The sequence below is a fragment of the Panthera leo genome, chromosome C1 (assembly GCF_018350215.1).
Source record: "Panthera leo isolate Ple1 chromosome C1, P.leo_Ple1_pat1.1, whole genome shotgun sequence".
In the NCBI taxonomy this organism is placed as follows: domain Eukaryota; kingdom Metazoa; phylum Chordata; class Mammalia; order Carnivora; family Felidae; genus Panthera; species Panthera leo.
In genome coordinates this window covers 97,326,750-97,342,255 of record NC_056686.1, presented here as the reverse complement: position 1 = coordinate 97,342,255, position 15,506 = coordinate 97,326,750, and the positions used below count along the sequence as shown (strand labels likewise).

Sequence of the window (15,506 nt, the reverse complement as noted above, 5' to 3'; positions counted from 1 at the left end):
TTCCCCTACATAGGCAGAACTACCAGGAGGTGAGAATGGCCGCCTGCCACGCCCACCATTTAGAAAACTCCCCACTTGGGAGTCCCCCCTCCTTCAGCTTCCATCCTTTAAGATCATGAACAAGATAAGGATGCCAATTTTTTGTCAGCTCTATCCAACCTTGTATTGGATGTTCTAGCCAGAGAAATTAGGTAAGAAAAATAAATAAAAGGCACCCAAGTTAGAGAGGAACAAGTAAAACTATCCCTATTTGCAGATGACATGATCTTATATATAGAAAATCCTAAAGCATCCACAAAAAACTACTAGAGTGAATAAATTCAGTAAATTTGCAAGATACAAGGCCAAAACACAAAAATCAGCTCTATTTCTAAATCCTAGCAATGAACAATCCAAAAAGGAAATTAAGAAAATAATTTTTTTTGATAATTTCATTATCCAAAAGAAAAAGATTTCTAGGAATAAATTTATCCAGGGAAGCGAATGGCTTATACACTGAAAACCATAAAATATTGCACAAAATAACCTCTCCAGCCCCTTTTCCCCTTCCCTGCTTTATCTTTCTTCACAGTTCTTAAAACAATCATGAACATTTTTTTTTGTCTGTTTCCTACATTATTAGCATGTAAGTGTCATGCAGGCAAGAATTTTTGTTTGTTTGTTTGTTTATTGAGAGGGAGAATTTAAACATGAGCTGGGAAAAGGCAGAGAGAGAAGGAGAGAGAGAATCCCAAGGAGCCTCCACACTGTCAGTGCAGAAGCTGATGCAGGGCTCAAACCACGAACCATGAGATCACAACCTGAGCCAAAATCAAGAGTCGGATGCTTAACTGACTGAGCCACCCAGGTACTCCAAGAATTTTTGTCTGTTTTATTTATTATTTCTAAACTATTGCTACAGTGCCTAGCACTGTATAAGCAGAAAATATAGCACAGAATAAGCACAGAATAAGCAGAAAATATAAATGGTCACAAGCCACTTTAGCTTGTAATGTCCCACTATTTTTATAAGGATAATGTGTTCATGGCACACATATGCCAATGTGTTCAAATACTAACTTTAGGAAAAAGAAGGCATAGTGGCCTGATGAGGACTCGAGAAGATACAATGTTTGCCAGTAAGTTAAAAGGAGATGCCTAGAGAATCTCTGAATAGCAGGGAAAGTGAGATTGAAGTTGAATAACAGGAATCTGCACAGAACCAGGTCTAAAAAGGAACCATGTAACTGTAAAAATGGACCCCCTGATTGTCTTCGGAAGAAGCTTTAATTAAGGATTCTTTTCTTTTTCTAAAAAATTTAAACGTTTATTTATTTTTGAGAGAGAGACAGAGCGTGATCAGGGGAGGGTTAGAGAGAGGGGGACACACAGAATCCGAAGCAGGCTCTAGGCTCTGAGTCATTGACACAGAGCCTGATGGGGGGCTCGAACCCACGAGCTGTGAGATCATGACTTGAGCTGAAATCAAGATTGGATGCTTCACCGACTGAGTCACCCAGGTGCCCCCGATTACTATTTCTGATCCATTTGTTCTAGGCTCTTCTTCAGCAACATCACTTATCTGTGGGTTGGCTTTCTACCCTCTATCCTTCATAAGCACCACTTTCTCTTCTGGTTTCTTGGTATTGTTTTTTTCTTTTGCACTTAGGAAGAGCTTCTTAAAAATTTTTTTAATGTTAGTTTATTTTTGAGAGAGAGAGAGAGTGAGTAGGGAAGGGGCAGAGAGAAAGGGAGACACAGAAGCCAAAGCAGGTTCTAGGTAAGCTGTCAGCATAGACACCAACAAGGGGCTCAAACTGGTGAACTGTGAGATCATGACCTGAGCCGAAGTCAGGTGCTTAACTGACGGAGCCACCCAGGCACCCTGATATCTTGACTATTATAAATAGTGCTGCAATTGGCATGGAGGTGCAAATATCTTTGTGAGTCAGCTCGGGCTGCTATAACCAAATACCATAGACTGAGTGGCTTAAACAGGAAGTTATGTTCACAGTTCTGGGGCCTGGGGAGTCAAGATCAAGATCCCAGTCAATTCAGTTCCTGGTGAGAGCTCTCTTCTTGGTTTGCAGATAGCCACCTTCTTGCTGTGTGGTCATATGGCACAGAGAGAGAGAGGACTCAAGCTTCCCGATGTCTCTTTTTAGAAGGGCACTAATCCCACAGTAAGGACTTCACCTTGATGAACTTATCTAAACCTAGTTACCGCCCCAAAGCCCCACTTCCAAATACCATCACATTGCAGATTAGGGCTTCAACTTAAGAATTTTGGTTGGACACCATTCAGTTCCTAACACCAGTGGTCACACTTAGCATCCCCATAGTTAGACAACCTGATTTATATGCCCTCTGATGTTGTACACAACATCTAGGAGCTGGAAAAGACAAAAGAGTCCTGCTGAGACCTTGATTGTAGCCAAGGCACAGACTTCTCACCTCCAGAACTGTAAGGAAACCATCTGAGTTGCTTACGTCACTAAGTTTGTGGTTGTCACAACAGCAATAGGAAACTACTACAGGCATTTACTGGAAGTAATAAATATTTGTATACTGCATTATCTGAGATATAAATCACACATTTTAGAATATTCCTTTTTTAAAATCTTTTTTAACATTTATTTATTTTGAGAGAGCGAGTGTGTGAGCTGGGAAGGTGCAGGGAGAGAGGGACAGAGAGAATCCCAAGCCGGCTCTGTGCTGTCAATGCAAAGCCCGATGCAGGGCTGGATCTCATGGAACTGTGAGATCATGACCTGAGCGGAAGTTGGACGTTGAACCGACTGAGCCACCCAGGCGCCCCAGGTTTTGATGTTCTTAACTCTCTATTCCCCCCAAAATTTCCCAAGGCAAAGACAATTCAATGTATTTACCAAACCAGTTCATTTTTCTTTTGAAAACATAGACTATGTGAAAGAGTACATATCCCAGTTGATCTTTCAGTTAAGTGGGGCCATTTGACCAGTTTTGCCCCATGGAAACCAGGCAGGAGTGATATATGATCTTCCATGCACAAGACCGCTCATCTGTCTCTCCCTTCTCAGTGGTTAAAGGTCCCCTGTTGGTGGCTCCAATATGAATCAGCTTGAATATACCCTTACCTCTTACTTGCCTACCCCTGCATTGTACTGAGATAATGAAGGTGGAGAAAACATTGAGTTCAGCTACTAGAATTTTGGGGATTGTTACAGCAGTTAGCCTGCTCTAGTATATATTCCAAAATTTTGTTAAATTCTTTTAAAGTATACTGTATGTATATACATATATGTACCTATAGATGCATGTAACTTTGACATATGATTTCTATATTAGTTAAAACTGCACTTGGCTGTGGAGATTATGGAGGGCACCTGTGATGAGCGCTCGGTGTTGTATATACATGTTGAATTATTAAATTCTACAGCTGAAACTAATATTACACTCTGTGTTAACTGATATTTAAATAAAAACTCGAAAGAAGAAAAACACAGCTGAGCGTTACCAGAAAACTTTTTTTTTTAAGTTTATTTATTTTGAGAGAGAGAGAGAGAGGATGAGTAGGGGAGGAGCAGAGAGGAGGAGTGGTACAGAGGGTCAGAAGCAGGCTCTGTGCTGACAGCAGAGAGCCTGATGCGGGGCTCAAACTCACGAACTGTGAGATCATGACTTGAACCAAAGTCAGACACTTAACTGACTGAGCCACCCAGGTGTACCAAAAACATTTTTTAAAAATGTTTATTTATTTATTTTGAGACAGAGTGAGCAGGAGCAGGAGTGGGAGCAGGGGAGGGGCAGTGAGAAAAGGAGACAAAATCCCAAGCAGGCTCAGAGCTGAGAGTGCAGAGCCTGATGTGTGCCTTGATCTGATCTCATAGACTGTGAGATCATGACAATTGAAATCAAAAGTCAGGTGCTCAACCAACTGAGCCAATTAGGTGACCCATCAGAAAACTTTCTCAAAACAAGAAAGAGGTTTGTTTGCTTTACACGTCTGTTGGCAGGTGGTAACAGGGCTGGTGTTGGGAGTTTAAGGACATGGTCAAAGAAACAAGCATCTTCTGTCTTCCCGTATTCCTTTCTTGCTAATGGATGCTGTGCAACAGATATTTTATACATTCCAAGCAGGAAGGAGGAAAAGGAAGACGCAGCAGCTGACTTCCACTTAAATCTCATTAGCCAGAAGTGAGTCACATGGTCACAGTCAGCAACAAGACGGCCTGGGAGCATAAGCTTTTATGTAAGAGTAGCAAGCAAACAGTGTTGGTCGAGTGAGCCAAACTACTGTATCTGCTATTACTTCCTTTTTAGATTTTAACAACTGTAAACGAACAAGATTTTAAAGAGCTAGCAACAGAAAATTTTCAAAGTTGTTAAAGTAGCTGTTAGAAAATCTGCAAGGCAGAAGCCAGGTAAGAAGAAAATTTAGTGGACTGTATTATACTATATTATGGATTATATATATTATATGTATATAATATATATATATGTGGATATATATGTGTGTGTGTGTGTGTGTGTGTGTGTGTGTGTGGAGATTACTTAAAAAAAGTTAAATGGCGTCGATTAAAATTATTGTGCCATATGTGTCTATACCTTACACAAATCAATCAATATCTATCTTTCTAGCCAGGTAGCTATCTATCTGATTTGTGCTTCAATTTACAACTACTAATATCTGAAGTTAATTAGACCTATGCTTCTCAAGCATGGCAAAATCATACAGTATAGAGAGTGATTATATGCCCTGGTTTTCCCAGGACAATCACAGAGTAATTATTAACAGCATCCCCATTCATTCTCAAGTGTTTTGGTTTAGATGATACATTTTTTTTTTTTTTTTTTTTTTTTTTTGAGAGGGAGAGAGAAAGTGAGCACACAGGGAAGGGGCAGAAGGAATGGGAGAGAAGATCTTAAGCAGGTTCCACGCCAAGTGCCCAACGCGGGGCTTGATCTCTCAACTGTGAGATCGTGACCTGAGCCCAAATCAAGAGAGGGGAGAGGGGCTTGAGGGAGAGGAAGGTGGCAAGTAGGGACTCTTGCTCCTTGGTGCTCAAGAAATGTTTGGGCATTACCTATTGCCATAAAAAAGGCAAAATTTCTGTAGACTGGGAACTCCCAATTCCTCCCTTTTCTTTCCTTCTTCTCATTCAACTTTGATACAGTCGTTTCTTTTGCTCTTGATAAGAATGGCTAACGGTGGGGGCAGAGTGCACCTGGGTGGCTCAGTTAGGTTAAGCATCTGACTTTGGCTCCAGTCATGATCTCAAGGTTCGTGAGTTCAAGCCCTGTGTCGAGCTCTGCACTGACAGCTCAAAGCCTGGAGCCTGCTTCGAAATCTGTGACTCCCTCTCTCTCTGCCCCTCCCCTGCTCATGCTGTCTCTCTCTGACTCTCAAAAAATAAATGTTAAACAACAAAAAAAAGAATGGCTCATAGGGACACCTGGCTGGCTTAGTCGGCAGAGTGTGCCACTCTTGATTTCAAGGTCCTGAGTTTAAACGCCACATTGGGCCTAGAGCTTACTTTAAAAAAAAAAAAGAAAAAGAAAAAGAAAAAAGAATGGCTTAGAGAATTTACAGCAATTTAGGAATAGTTGGGGATAGGTGTGGTGGTGGAGGGCATTGAATGAGCTTCCATTTTTTTTTTTTTTTTAATTTCTTTTTAACGTTTATTTATTTTTGAGACAAAGAGAGACAGAGCATGAATGGGGGAGGGGCAGAGAGAGAGGGAGACACAGAATCGGAAGCAGGCTCCAGGCTCTGAGCCATCAGCCCAGAGTGCGACCCGGGGCTCGAACTCACGGACCGCGAGATCGTGACCTGAGCTGAAGTCGGACGCTTAACCGACTGAGCCACCCAGGCGCCCCGAGCTTCCATTATTATAGACATTAAAATAGGAGGGGAATCTTAGGACACTCATAAATTTGGAAGGCATTGCACAAGTCTCTTTTACTGGACTCTACTCCAAGGCACAATCAATCCACTGTACTCGTGAATCATATATATTCTTCAACAGTGCTACAACACATGTTTTTATGTCTTTGGGCACTTGCCCAATTATTTCCTTAGAAAGCCCACTTCTATTTTTTTTTTTTTTTTTTTTAATGTAGGCTCCAAACCTAGTGCAATGTAGGGCTTGAACTCATGACCCTGAGATCAAGACCTGAGCTGAGATCAAGAGTTGGATACCTAACCAACTCAGCCACCCAGGCACCCCTCTGTTTATTTTTAAAAATTTGACAAATATACATATTAGTCTTTTACACATAACGACACCTTGTTTTACCTTTTAACTTATAGTATATGGAAGTAGATTTTTTTTCCTCCCATCTTCTACATCACAGAATATTTTCTTTGACCATCTGATCTGCAACAAATATCACATTTTATTTGTATAGTTTTTTGATTACCAGTATATATTAAACATTTTTCATACATTTAATGGCCAGTTATTTTTTTCTTCTATAATTCGTTAGTCATGCTTTTCATCTATTTTATTTTGAAGGCCTTTTTCGTCTTAATTTATAGAAGAGTTCTTTCTGTACTAGTGTAATTAGTATGATCTGTTTTACAAACTCAAGGTACAAATGTGGTAGTTACATATGTTAATTTTCTCTGTCATAGTTGAGACCTCCCCCATGCCTTATTAGAAAAAAGTCGTTTTTCCCATTGTGGTTTTCCCTGATTTCCCCTGATTGTCCAAGAATTTTGAGGGGGTGCTTACTTAGCCCAAAGAGTGAAAAAATTCTCTTCCATTTTTTAAAAAAGTTTTTATTTATTTTGAGGGAGAGAGAGAGAGAGAGAGGGAGGGAGGGAGAGAGTCACAAGCAGGGTCTGTGCAGCGAGGAGCCTGACATGGGGCTCAATCCCATGAGCTACAAGACCATGACCTGAGCCGAAATCAAGACTCAGATGCTCAACTGACTGAGCCACCCAGGCACCCCAAGAATTCTCTTCTAAATGTCAAATACAGAGAGAACTAAAACTGGTGTCTACTCAAGTCTTCCTGGCCACTCACTGGGCCTTTGTACATGTACATAAAGTCTCCTTAAATTCAGAACTTGGTGGGCAGAAACTGGGGTCTTGGTCCCCTCTTTCCTAAGGGTACTAGGCTTCTAAGACAAACTGATTCATCACTTCCCCCATGACTAGGCAAAACAAAGGGTAAGGCAGCTTTTGCCCATTAGGAGAGAAGCATGCTTGCACAGACACACGCGCACACACACACACACACACACACACACACATACACATACACATACACTCCCCCCCAAAAGTTTTGTTAGCACCTTCTTGCAGGACACTGGGTGACTTCCCAATTATGTTTGCATAAGTGAGAGTCATTTTTTTAAATTAATTTTTTAAAGTTTTTTTTAAATTTCTTTTGAGAGAAAGCACACAAGTGGGGGAGGGGTAGAGAGGGAGGATGACAGAGAGAATCCCAAACAGGCTCCACACGGTCAGTGCAGAGCCAGAAACAGGGTTCAAACTCACAAACTGTGAGATCATGACCTGAGCTGAAGTCAGATGTTTAACTGAGTGAGCCACCCAGGTGCCCCCTGAGACAGCCATTTATTTAATTGACTCTTCACAAAACAAAGAATACCAACTTCATCTGATGAAAATTTTTTTATTTTTAGATTTTTTTAAATGTTTTATTTATTTTTGAGAGAGAGAGAGAGAGAGACAGAGTGTGAGCAGGGGAGGGGCGGAGAGACAGGGAGCTGTTGACACAGAGCTCGATGTGGGGCTCGAACCCACAAACTGTGAGATCATGACCTGAGCCGAGGTCAGATGCTTAACTTACTGAGCCACCCAGGCACCCCTATTTTTTTTTTATTTTTTAAAGTTTATTTTTGAGAGAGAGAGAGAAGGAGAGAGAGAAATATAGAGAGAGAGACCATGCACACAAGTGGGGTAGGGGCAGAGAGAGAGGGGGACAGAGGATTTGAAGCAGGCTCCATACTGACAGCAGAGAGCCTGATGTGGGGCTTGAACTCAAACTGCGAGATTATGATGTGCACAAAGTTGGATGCTCAACTGACTGAGCCACCCAGGCATCCCGATGAAAATTTAAAAAAACAGCAACAAAAGGTGTTGTTAATAGGTACAAACCTAACTGTTTAGTATGTGTGTTGTGTACGTACACACACGTATACACATATATTTCCATTTGTGGATTACTTTTTAGCCTTGTGTATCTGTTTTTGTTTGTTTTTAAGGGAGGAGGGTTATATCTGTTTTAAATTTTTTATGTAGTCAAACATACAGGCTCAACATTTGTTTCTTAATTCTTCATCAAGTTTCAAAAGACCTTTCTCATCCCAAATTTATAAAAGATATTTACCCAGGGGGGCCTGGGTGGCTCAGTCAGTTAAGCATCCAACTCTTGATTTCAACTCAGATTATGATCTCACAGTTTGTGAGACTGAGCCCCATGTTGGGCTCTGTGCTAACAGCATGGAGCCTGCTTGGGATTCTTTCTCTTCCCCTTTCCCCCTAGTGCTAGCTCGTGCTCTGTCTCTCAAAATAAATAAATAAGTTAAAAAAAAAGATATTTACCCAAACTTTCTTTCGGTACTTTAACGTTCTCATTCTCTCACATTTAAAATATTCAAATAAATGAAATGAAATGAAGTGAAATGAAATTTTCATCTTATCCAAAGTTTACTTGGTGAAGAGTGACGTAATGATCTTTTTGCTGCGTGTGACTAGCCAGTTGCAGCACAGACACCACTTATTAAGAATCGAACACTTCCCCATGATTTGAATTTTTCTTTTATCATCCGGAGGAAGTTCCCATGGCTTATTTCAAGACTTTATGACTGTTTTCGCCCCAGTCAGCCACTTTTCCCTCACTCTTAGCAGACAACTCTTTGCAAGTAATTAAGTCTATCAAAACCTCCTTCAACTCTATCACAACTCTACTCTTCATATGAACGTAGACCTTTGCTTATTTCTAGAACAAGGCTTGGCAAACACTTTCCGTAAGGGGACAGATAGTAAATATTTGTTTTTTTAAGTTTATTTATTTTTTTAAGTAATCTCTACAGCCAAAGTTGGGCTCAAACTCACAACCCCAAGATCAAGAGCTGCACTCTCTTCTGACTGAGCCAGGCAGGTGCCCCAGATTTCTAATTTTTTAAAAAATTTATCAGATAGTAAATATCTTATTTTATTTATTTTTTCGGATAATAAATATTGTAGATTTTGAAGGCCAAGAGGTGAAATCAAGGATATTATGTAGGTATTTATATATTTAAATACACCTACGTATATTATGCAGTCATACACACACATCTGCCAATGAGAAGAAGGGAATTGTTTTTAATTAAAAAAATGTTTTTAGGGGACGCCTGGGTGGCTCAGTCGGTTGAGCGTCCAACTTCGGCTCAGGTCAAGATCTCGCCGTTCATGACTTCCAGGCCCGCATCGAGCTCTGTGCTGACGGCTCGGGGCCCAGAGCCTGCTTCGTATTCTGTGCCTCCCTCTCTCTCTGCCCCTTCCCCCCTCATGCTCTGTCTCTCTCTGTCTCTCAAAAAATGAATAAACGTTTAAAAAAATTAAAAAAAAAATTTTTTTTAGGAGTAACATTTTACTTAATTGGGGCTCAAATCATTTGCAAATATCCATCAGTTAAAACCATTCTTCCCTCCAGGGGCCATGCAGAAATGGATTTGGCCCTGACCTTTGACATCTTCATTTGGTCCTTAAATGGAAAACTGCTCCTGAGAGTCCCTCCTACCCCCAAGGTCAGTTCCAGACTTCAATTCTTTTGGGCTCTTCAGACACATTAGACATAAATCTATTTAGCAATTCTATTCCAATCCCAAACAGCTTTCTAAACTCCTCCTTTCAGTGATTAATTTGTATATTTACATAATAAAAAGCCCTTTTGAGGCCAAAGGAAATATAAAAGTAATTTAAATAGGCGGCAAATCCTGTTTGACCACAGTATATTTACAACCAAAGGAAGTTATAAAGTACATCCTCCAGTAAAGCCACACATTTCTGTGACAAATGTAATACAAAATATTTTAAAAAGTTAAAAAAAATCATTTATAGTTGGTTCCAGAAAACAGACATAATTATGTATTCATCAGCTTGCTTTTCTTTTTCCATTTTCTTTTTCTTATTATTAACTTTTGGTATCTCTTGAGGATGGTGACTCATTAACACAATAATGTGCTAGGTAGTTAGAAAAAGCCGTCCTTTCACAAATAAAACTTCATATATCTAAAATACATACTACCAGGGCACCTGGGTGGCTCAGTCAGTTAAATGTCCAACTCTTGGTTTCAGCTCAGGTCATGCTGAAGCCCCGAGTTGGGCTCCGCAGCTAGCAGCGTGAAACCTGCTTGAGATTCTCTCTCTCCCTCTCTTTCTGCCCCTCCCATGCTCACACTGTCTCTGTCTCTCTGTCTGAAAATAAATAAATAGCTTAAAAAAAAATAAAATACATACTACCAATGGAGTGTTTATTATAGGAACATCCCATGGACTATATGGGAAAGTGCTCCTGGAGACCTGAGCTCAAATTCTGATGCTAAAACTAACCCAGGACTCATTTTTGTCAACTGTTTAATCACTGCTAATTTCAATTTTTTAATTTTATCGTTAAAAAAATTTTTGGAGGTGTGCCTGGGTGGCTTCGGCAGTTAAGCACCCAACTCTTGATTTTGGCTTAGGTTATGATCTCATCCGTGGGTTCGGAGCCCCATGTTGGGCTGTGTGCTGACAGTGAGGAGCTTGCTTGGGATTTTCTCACTCCCCCTCTCTCTGCCCCTTCCTTTCTCTCTCTCTCTCAAAATAAATAAACATTAAAAAAAGGTTTAAATTTTTTTTGGACATAATCTAAAGCATACAGAAAAGGTATAAATATAGCACAAAAAACTTTTTTTTTTCCCGGATCATTTGAGAGCAAACAGCAGAGATGATGATGCCCCATCATTCCCAAACCCTTCCATGTATTTCCCACAAGCAGGGATAATTCTCCTAAATAGCTACAGCACAATTATCAAAATCAAGATATTAATACCCATATATTACTATTACCTCAGATCCCATTCAGGTTTTACCAATTGTTCTAGAAATGTCTTTTGTATCAAAACAAATTTGCCATTTAACCATTAAAATTTTTTTTTTTTTTTTTTTTTTTTTTTTTTTTTACAGTTTAATGTATTTTAATAGCAAACTTACAGGAACAGCACAGAAGACAGACAACATTAAAAACATGTACTTGCATGTAGGACAACTCAGTTAGAAAAGTATAGTGAATGGATGGAATCTACCGTATGATAAAAATGCTACAAACACCATTTAGTTGCCGTCAATAAGAAATTTACTCGTTTTAAAAAAATCCAAATGCTGGCATTGTCCAGAAAAATTTAACAGGTTTATTTATAATTGTTATAAAGTTGAACTGCTGAAACGTGTTCACTGAAACATTTTGACTTGCATTAATGCTTTATGTCCCCGCATTTATATTAAAAATTCACACACGAATGAAAATGGAAAAACTGCCAATACCTGATTTCTGTCCCCGATTTTTCCATTTGCAATCATATACTTCGATACCTTTTGACCCCATGGAAAAAAAATATCTAACGTTCAGAACTACCAATAACAGGAAGAAGAGAAAAAAAATTTTTTTTTTTTTTTTTAAAGAATGAAACGTTTTCCATCAGAGTGGATTCTTAAGCACGCTCTCCACGTATGCGGCGCGCTAGCTGGATGTCTTTTGGCATAATTGTTACACGTTTGGCATGGATAGCACACAGGTTGGTGTCTTCGAAGAGGCCCACCAGGTAGGCCTCGCTTGCCTCCTGCAAAGCACCGATAGCCGCGCTCTGGAAGCGCAGGTCTGTTTTGAAGTCCTGAGCAATTTCTCGCACCAGACGCTGGAAAGGAAGTTTGCGGATCAGAAGTTCAGTGGACTTCTGGTAACGTCTAATTTCGCGGAGTGCCACGGTACCAGGCCTGTAACGATGAGGTTTCTTCACCCCTCCAGTAGAGGGCGCACTCTTGCGAGCGGCTTTTGTAGCCAGTTGCTTCCTCGGTGCTTTACCCCCGGTTGATTTGCGGGCAGTCTGCTTTGTACGAGCCATGGTACTGAGACCTCCTCACTTACCCCCCTTCTCCTTCGGCTGGAGCTCGGCGAGCTAGAGGCGGCGCTGGCGTTAGCAAGCGACGGCGGCGCGGCGGCGGCTGCCAAAAATTTTTTTTTAACGTTTATTTATTTTTGAGGGAGAGACAGAGTGTGAGCATGGGAGGGGCAGAGAGAGAGGGAGACACAGAACCTGAAGCAGTTTCCAGGCTCCAGACTGTCAGCACAGAGCCCCACGCGGGGCTCAAACACAAGAGCTGTGAGATCATGACCTGAGCCAAAGTCGATGCTTAACTGACTGAGCCACCCAGGCACCCTTACCATTTAACCATTTTTAAAGATACAGTTCAATGGCATTTATACATTCACATTGTTGTGCAACCATTACCACCAACCATCTCGACTTTTTCATCTTTCCAAAATGAAACTCCATACCCATGAAACAATAACTCTTCAGTTTCCCCTTCCCCTGGCCCCCAGTAACCACCATTCTGTTTATCTCTATGAATCTGACCACACTAGGTATCTCATATAAGTAGAATCATACAATATTTGCTCTTTTGTGTCTGGCTTATTTCACTTAGCATAATGCCTTCAAGGTTCATTCATGTTGTGGCATATGTCAGAATTTTACTTTTTAAGGCTGAATAATGTTCCGTTTTATTTATATATTACATTTTGTTTATCCATTCACCCATCAATGGACACTTGAGTTGTTTCCACCTTTTCAGTATTGTGAATAATGCTGCTGTGAACACTGGTGTATACAAATATCTGTTCAAGTTCCTGCGTTCAATTCTTTTGGGTATACACTCAGAAGTAACATCGTTGGATCACATTAAAATTCTAATTTTCTGAGGAACCGCCAGAATGTTTTCAAGAGTGCCTGTACCATTCTACATTCCCACCAGCAATACACAAAGGTTCCGATTGTTCTACATCATTAGCAACACTTACGTTCTGTTTTGTTTTTTCAAGAATAGTCTTCCTAATACATATGAAGTGGTAGCTCCTTGTGGTTTCTGTGTTTTTTGTTTTGTTTTCCATTGTAGTTTGAGTTGCATTTTGTCATGTCTTTTTAATCACATTCAATCTGGAATAATTCCTCAGTCTCTCCTTGACATTCATGACCTAGACACTATTCTTTGTTGTTCCCCCAAATGAATAGTGGCTCAAATGGAAGTTTAATTATCACTCCCATAAATTCCAAAGCTAATGTTCCTACTAGGTAGTGATTCGAGAAACCAGGCTCCTTCCGTCTTGTGTCTTTGCCATCTTCTTATGTGGTTTCCAAATGACCTTGAAACTTTATTTTAAAAATTTTTAAGTGTTTATTTATTTTTGAGACAGAGAAAGACAGAGTGTGAGTGAAGGAAGGTCAGAGAGAGAGGGAGACATAGAACGTGGAGCAGGCTCCAGGCTCCAAGCTGTCAGCACAGAGCCCAATGTAGGGCTTGAACCCATGGACTGCAAGATCATGACCTGAGCTGAAGTCAGACGCTTAACCAACTGAGCCACTCAGGCACCCCTGGATTCATGGTTTTCTATTTTATTCAGTGAGTTATGATCTGTTACTATCATTATTTATTCTGATATTCAAATTGTTCCAGATTTGGCTATTGGCAGCTCATTTAAGTTGGCTTCTTTGATCTTTGAACATGTTGCCACCATTCTGTGAGGACTTCTTTACCTCCTACAACAAGATATTTCAGACTCATCTTGTATTTTCCCTGTCTTAGCCTTAGAATCAGCCATTTTACCAAGGAGCGCTAGTTCTTTCTAAAAGAGAAGAGCATTTAAAAGCCAAGATCTGCGGTGTCCTAAGAGTATTTGTTGCTGTTGGGGTATTGTTGTTCCCAAGCCTTTCTGTGGGTAGGCCTGAGGAATACATGTATTTATATCACACACAAACACACACACACACACATGCATATATATACATATATATGTATATATATACACGAGGGGTGGCAGAATATGCCACCCCCAAATATGCCACTTTGTTACAAGGATTATTTTGAGCAAAAGGCACTTAAAAAAACAGCAGGTGCAGGAAGCGTGCTGTGATCCCTCCCTTTTCTTCCTGAAAGCAGGAGATGAAACTCCCATGTGAAAGATGCCTTCCCTATTCCAGGAGAAACAACATTCTTATCATCAGAGATGGGGGGATGAGGCTGAGAGAATTCTTTATAAACAGACCTTGTTAAGTCCCTGTGTGCCCTGTTGTGTGCTTGGCTCCTGGTGGGGAGCTGGGCTGGCCCCGGGGCAGCAGTGGGCTTGGTCCTTCATGCCCACGTTGGACCCGTTCCTGGGGCTCTGGGGCGCATGTCTGATGTTGCCTCTCCCTCCTCCTCTCCCTCAGGAGGCTCCAAAACCCCGAACTTGTCCTTGTTCTTACAGCTGACTGTGAAACCTCAGGGCCTCAGTGCGGATGGCAACATCGGGGCTGAGCTAACTGGCTCTCTGGACAAGAATGAAGTAAAGATCTTAGACCAGTTTTAAAAGAGGAAAGAAATTTAGAAACGCTGCTGATTATGGACTTGATGCTCGTCTCTTCCACCAAGCTTTCATAAGCTTTAGAAATTATATCATGACGTCTCATTCCCTGGATGTGGACATTCGCATTATTTTGAATGATATTGCTTTAGTGTAGCTCATGTAGATGATATATTTCCATTTTTGTGGAGACATGCGAAACAGATATTGCCTGTGTTAGAATGTAAAGATGATCTATGTAAAATAAGTGACTTGAGAATATCACCTAACTGGTACCCAGAAGCCAGAGCCATATAATAGAAGATAATATTCCATTCAGACCCCACAAACAGTGGAAAGATTTACCAATCCAGAAATACTTGTTACCAAAGTATGGCATGTAAACGGAAATAGATATAATCCCTGTTCTCATGGAATTTATTAAGAGAGACGAATATCAAGGCACCTGGGCTCAGTCAGTAGATAGAGCACGTGACTCTTGATCTCAGGGTTTCGAGTTCAAGCCCACGTTGGGTATAGAGCCTACCTTAAAAAAAAAAAAAAAAACTTAAAAAAAAAAGAGACAAATATTAATCAGATAATCATGCTAATGAATACATTATTGCAAACTGAAAACTTAATGACAAAAGGAAATATTTGTACTTTATAGTCGTTGGTCTGTATTCCAAACTCTTCCCATGTATTAATCACATAAAATAACTTACTATATGAAATGTAATAGGTATATAGTTTTACTATGCCCACCAGATTTTACCCATTTGCAGATAATGAAACTTAGGCAGAGAGAAGTTAGTAACTTGTCCAAGGCCACACAGCTAATAAGTGGTAGAGCTGGAATTCAAACCCAGATAGTTTGGCCCCTGCTTCTAACCATTATACTACACTGCTTCTCACAGTAGCTCTGAAGGAAAGAAAGGGATCTGTGAGAACATC

General features: G+C 40.4%; 1 protein-coding gene across 1 annotated transcript; it reads right to left on the bottom strand.

The window, feature by feature from the left end:
* Positions 1-11,328: 11,328 nt before the first annotated feature.
* LOC122228476 (histone H3.3A) lies at positions 11,329-12,179 on the bottom strand. The gene has a single exon (XM_042953533.1). The coding sequence runs from the start codon at positions 12,076-12,078 to the stop codon at positions 11,668-11,670; it is 411 nt and encodes a 136-aa protein (XP_042809467.1). The 5' UTR covers positions 12,079-12,179; the 3' UTR covers positions 11,329-11,667.
* Positions 12,180-15,506: the final 3,327 nt, after the last annotated feature.

What these genes read in the sequence shown, in the direction of transcription:
- LOC122228476 (XM_042953533.1), bottom strand. Translation starts at nt 12,078, where the DNA reads ATGGCTCGTACAAAGCAGACTGCCCGCAAATCAACCGGGGGTAAAGCA.